This window comes from Nannochloropsis gaditana (genome assembly GCF_000240725.1).
Source record: "Nannochloropsis gaditana CCMP526 unplaced genomic scaffold scaffold621, whole genome shotgun sequence".
Lineage (NCBI taxonomy): Eukaryota > Eustigmatophyceae > Eustigmatales > Monodopsidaceae > Microchloropsis > Microchloropsis gaditana.
In genome coordinates, this window is record NW_005803332.1 from 1,279 (window position 1) to 6,786 (window position 5,508).

A 5,508-nucleotide genomic window follows, 5' to 3' on the forward strand; every position below is an offset into this window, starting at 1 on the left:
TACATGGAGTCATCCAGGCCTGCCACTTTCAACATATGTCGCGTGGACCCGTCGTGTGAGCAGTCCGCATCCACCAAGACCCTGTCATAGCCCCCTCCTTCCTCATTCGGCCTCTCCCTCCTTCCCTCCCTCCCTGCTCCGTTTTCTGCGGGATTCAGGACTCTACGCAAGGCCAAAGACTCTCTGCGCCGAGCTCCGCGGTTCATTCGCTTTTGTCCCCGCGCCTCCATGCCCTGGGAGGCCGAAGAAATGAAAAAAATAGTATGAAGAAGGGGGCATGTGAAGAACTCGGCAGAGAGGATCCTTTTTCCCTGCACTTTTATGGATCCAAGCGAACAGCACTCTTCTCAAGCATATCCTGTCCTTGAAGGGATTCGACCGCACACGTTTTGGATTCCGAAACCTTGGGCAGCTTCCATCACCTTCATTGTACCCGTTGCCGTCCCTCCTTGTTCACGGCACGCCCCCTCTTTCTCCCTAACTCACCCACCTGCCAGTCGTAGGCTCTCGAGTCGAAAATCACGTCCTCCTCCCGACCTGCCCATGCCTCATCCCATTCCGTCTCGAAGCAACACCCGTCGGCGCAGAGCAAACGGCACCAGAGGGGGACCACGGAGCAGGGTGACACGAGGACCCCCGCAGCGCGCCCGATTTGGTATTTGACTAAAATCTGGCGGCAGACGGTCAGCCTTCCCCGCGAGATGTCTACGCCTTGGGGAAAATGTAAATAGAGAAATTGCAAGTGCAAGGACGGGGGACACCGGGGTAGAGGAGGGAACGAGGGCTTGGGTGCGGAGTACGTCATGTGCCTCATGATCGGAAACCGTGACTTCCCTTCCGAATACTCGTGCACTGAAAGAGTACCTGATCATACCTGTGATCGTCCCCGTGTGGTGCATTTGCTCCGCCACCATGCACAATTTTAAGCCCGGGCAGCAACACAAGTCCAACACATTGTCCCCCGGCCTCGGTCCCAGCGCCCACACAGCCACCCCAGATGCGACGTCCATGCCATAAACTTTTCCTTGCTGATACAGCGGCCATTGTGCGATGCGAAATTCAGGAGGCAAGGCATAAAAACTTTCACTTGCATACGGAGGGCACCAGGGGACTCGTCGACCCCCTGCTGCCAAGACAGCTTCCCTTACGGTATGCTCCTCCTCCTCGTGATTCTTGTTCGCACCTACATTGTTTCCTGACGATGCCATGCGACGGATGCGGATGTATCGAGGAACAACACCATCCGAGGCGGATACAACGCGTGTGCTGTTTTCGACGTTGCCATCCCTCCTCGCGAAGCTTGCAATGTGGTCTTGGAGAAGCCCACGAAGGCGAAGTTGCTCCCGTGCAAATGCATTCTCTGCATCCACCATGACACAAAAACCGATTTACTCTTCCATTTCCCGCTCTGTAATAGGCGTGGTGTTAGTGTTTTTAAGGGCCTGCCTGTCAGGGGGTCGCCGACTCCTCGCTTTTCTCGCTAACCTCCTTCAAGAATCACACGAAACACATGCTCACGACCTCACACCCCATTCCATCCCCTAGGAGACCCAACCTTTCGTGCAGCAGATACTTAATGCCACCAAGACGTCAAGCACGCCCGTGGGGGTTTTCATTACATTCACTCCCTCCCTGGCTCTTCCTTTCTGCCGGGGCCACGCTGGCTTTACCTCCTCCCGTGGGGTCTGGCATTGCTTTTGCACGCCTTTCTTCATGGAACACTTGTCATTTCTCTGTGTTTTCAAGATCTATCACACACAAAACGTCGCATCCGAGTATATTACCAGGGACCTTCCATAAGTATTACCTCTCAGGCATAGGATCTGCTTCCTCCTCCATCTTGGCTAGTACATTGTCCACGGCCCCGTCACCGCCAGAAGACATCGCGGAGGCCTTGAAAGAGCGACCTTGGCGAACAGGCTTGGAGCCGGCAGAAGACGTTGATTTGATCGAGTTATCGGCAGCATGCATTGAGGTACGTGGGATTCCAATCTCGCACATAATGAAAAACTTATGCGTTGATTTTTGGCTGCCCAGGCACACAAATTTCGGAGCACCCTCAAAGCTTATTTAAACCATCGATCGATGACCCTCTCTCACACATGGCGCTTCTTTTTCCGTTCCAGGGTACCGTGCCCTCCGACCTCGTAGGCACCTTGTATCGCAATGGGGCAGGGCGCATCCGGGTCGGCGCCTCCCCCACACTCCGTTATAGCCACTGGTTCGACGGAGACGGTATGGTGTCCGCCTTTACCTTTACCGCGGATGGTCGCTGTATTTTCAGGCAGAGGTATTTGCAAGGAAAGAAATTTTTGGCCCAAAAGAACGCGAAAGAAGGCGCCTGGGGGGGTCGAGGGGTATGGACGCAGCGAGGGGGCCGGGAGGGAAAGTGGTGGGAGAATATGGGGCGTATCCCGGACAATCCCTTGAACACAAACGTACTGGTGCTGGAAGGGGCGAAGGAGGGAGGGACGACGAGGACCTTGGCCCTCTGTGAGGGTGGTCTCCCTTTTGAATTCGACCCCGTGAGCTTGGCCGTGCGAAGGGAGCCGGAAGATTTCGGTGAGTGCTGGGGCTCGGCGGGTGGGGCTGACGATATTCCCAGGATATACATCCTGACGTTAAGGGCTGGCCTAGACCGGAGAGGGTACGGGTCTGCAGAGGAAGTCTTTCGGCGCGACCAGTGGAAGATGAGGGAAAAGGACTCGGAACCCAGAGGCCTGCGCATGTTGTGTTCGGCCCATGTCTAGGCCTGGGGCGTCCAAGGGGCCGTCCCAGACAGGGTGACATAGGCTCATTTGCTGCCTGTACGTGCGTCCCCTGCACGCTTTTCTTAACGCGACGCTCCACCGCCTCCCTCTTCCTTTCTCCCCCGCCTTGATCCCTATCCTCCTTCCCCCTTGCCACAGCCGGACCCCATGGACGGCTTTCCTCCTTCTTCTCCGCCCATCCCAAGGTAGACCCCGACACGGGCATTCTGTACAATTTTGGCATGCTCCTGGGCCCCAGTCTGGCCCTCAACATCTTCGAAATTTCCTCTCCCTCGTCCTCCCCCTCCGCCCAGCCCGTCCTCCTCCGGCAAAGATCCTTTCCCCTCGCCTTTATCCCCACAGTGCACGATTTTGTCCTGGCCGGGCGCTTCCTGATCATTTTCTTCAGCCCATTTCAGGCTCCTCCTTCTGCCCTGGCGCGAGCCCTCCTCGGGCTCTCCTCCTTGGGCGGACAGTATGTGTGGAAAAACGGCGGGAAAACTCAGGCCTGGGTGGTGGAGAAATCGACGCTGCGGCGTGTGGCGGAGGTAGACATCGATCCACCCTTTTCAAACTACCATTTTGTGAACGCGTGGGAAAAGGAGGGAGGCAATGGGGAAGGGAGGAAGACAGGAGATGGGGACGTCGAGGTCGAAGTCTTGGTCGCGCAGCACCGATCCCCACGGGAGAAGGTGGAGGAGCAGTTTCGTGACATGTACAGGGCGGATTTCACTCCCGAGCTGGAATGTGAGACATGGCGATACGTCCTTCGTTTTGCGTACGAGGAGGGCGGGGAGGAGGGCGGGGAGGAGGGCGGGACGGAGGACCCGCAGGAGCAGGACGGTCGAGACTCGAGTGTCAGGCGGGCCCGAGTGGTCGAGGCGGGGCCGATGCCTTTGGCTGCGTCGTCGTATGGCTACGAGCTCCCAACGCTGAACCCTTGCACGGTGGGAAAAAAGGGAAGGTTCGCCTATGTGAATGCCTTGGTACGGGAGGAAGGCTTCGTGGATTCTGTGGCCAAGCTGCATTTGGACGAAGGAGGGAGAATGGAGGTGCACCGGCCCTGTCTACCTCCGGGTTGCTTTGCCGGGGAGGCGGTCTTCGTACCGCGAGGAGGTAGGGACAAGGAAGAAGGGGCGGGGAGGCAAGAGGAGGATGACGGTTATTTGTTGTTTTACGTGCTGGATACGCGGCGACAGGCGTCGGACCTGGTCATACTCGATGCCCAGCGCATGGAGAGGCCGCCCTTGGCAGTGATCCATCTCCCTGTGCGGGTGCCGTACTCCTACCACGGAGTCTGGACAACCGCGACGTTCGGGCTGGGGCAGTGAACATGGAAGGGCGGGATCTCGGTGGGAATCGCCAGGCAAGTAAGAAGCAAGTCGAGTGTCGTGGAGCATGTGGGTACTCTGCACGGTGCCTAGGGTGCCTGCACGGCGAAGATGCGATGACACGGCGGAAGCGTGAGGGGCGGAGGGCATGTACAAAGAAGGAGGCAGTGGGCTTCAAAGGGGCATCTGGCAAGGGAAAGGAGGAGGCGGGGGCGAGTGAAGCGGGTTTGTACGCAAGGCAAAATGTGTGTGTGAGGGTGTGCTCACTGGGCGTGGAGACAGGGGAAGTGAGAGTGTACAGAGAGGGGAAAACCACAGGAGGAAGAATACGGACAGAAGAGGACTACCTTGACGCGATGTCCGAGGCGCAAGCCAGGAAGAAGCAAGTAATCTCAGGACAATTTATGCGTTGTTCGGGGCATCGCCTGCTTCAAGAGTCCTTCCATCCGTGTCGGTGACTTTCAAAATCGGTCGAAAGACGGATCTGTAAATCCTTTTTTTACGTGCGCAAACTCTTGCACTATGCAGAAAGCGGGCCCAGGAGGGTTCACTGAGCAAAAGATCAAAAAGGAAATCCCGGCAACGATGGTCCTCCTCTCCCTTGCGTTCCAATCTCCGCCTTTTTTATGCCGTTCCTCTCAGGCTCCTTCCTCTTCACACTGCTTGCTGGGTGTGGTGGTCTCTTATCATGTCTTTTTTTCTTTTATGGACGCTACCATGTGCTTTGATGTTTTAAGACCTATTTCTGCCTTTCCTCTCTGTCATTGCCATCAATTACGTGACCCGCCGTCACATCCGTTGTACGAATTGATGATGGAAGTGTTCGATTGCACACATGTGTGGGCTACATGAGGTGCATGGGGAGAGCGCTACCCATCCTCCAAAGTCATGGCTGCTCTGGATGCCCCATCCCCACCTGTTCCCAGCTTTCGCGACAGCCTCTGTCGCGCTTACATGTCCTTGATCTTTTTCGTCATGGTCAACACCGCGCTGCGCTCTTCTCCCAATCGCGGCTTCCCACCCCGAAGGAAGCGGCGTACGAAGAAATCACAAAATAGATAGAGATAACTGCCATACATCAAGGCTCCTGAGTAGACATTTTGGGGTTTTACTTCGCAATGCTCAGGGTCCGTGTACAGGTAGTAAAACGAGGCGACGCAGATGCCCACGCCGACCATCATCTGGGAGATTTGAGCGACGGTGATGATCGAGGGAGGGATCCAGGAGGGCCAAGCTTTGATGGCGGTCTGAAGGAAGAGGAGTGGAGGAGATGGTGGAAGAGGGAAAGCAACAGAAGACGAGGCAGGGGATGGGACCATTGAGGGTGGAGACACGTGAAAGTGATCATGACGCATGACGGGATGGGAAAAAGCGGGTCCACACAGCACGCAGTCATGTCGCAAGGGAAGGGAGAGCAGTACACTTCG

The 5,508-nt window shown here is 56.4% G+C and overlaps 2 protein-coding genes across 2 annotated transcripts in view, besides 1 other annotated feature; both read right to left on the reverse strand.

Annotated features, from left to right (window-relative positions):
• Positions 1 to 3: 3 nt before the first annotated feature.
• On the reverse strand, positions 4 to 1,412 carry NGA_0188410 (s-adenosyl-l-methionine-dependent methyltransferase domain-containing protein). Its single transcript, XM_005854117.1, has 3 exons — positions 875 to 1,412; positions 487 to 711; positions 4 to 233 (listed from the first exon to the last, which is right to left on the reverse strand). Exons 1-3 carry the CDS (start codon positions 1,371 to 1,373, stop codon positions 163 to 165), a joined length of 795 nt encoding a protein of 264 aa, XP_005854179.1. The 5' UTR covers positions 1,374 to 1,412; the 3' UTR covers positions 4 to 162.
• A 754-nt stretch (positions 1,413 to 2,166) lies between these two features.
• Positions 2,167 to 2,211: a sequence feature (Short protein (NGA_0188301, EKU22179.1) was converted to a misc_feature.).
• A 2,820-nt stretch (positions 2,212 to 5,031) lies between these two features.
• NGA_0640620 (fatty-acyl) overlaps positions 5,032 to 5,508 on the reverse strand; it is a gene marked incomplete at its 3' end in the record, with an annotated part of 1,845 nt that continues 1,368 nt past the window's right edge. Inside the window, exon 4 of the mRNA XM_005854119.1 lies at positions 5,032 to 5,328. Within this exon, the coding sequence (XP_005854181.1) occupies positions 5,032 to 5,328 (297 nt within the window). The remainder of the gene's footprint in view (positions 5,329 to 5,508) is intronic.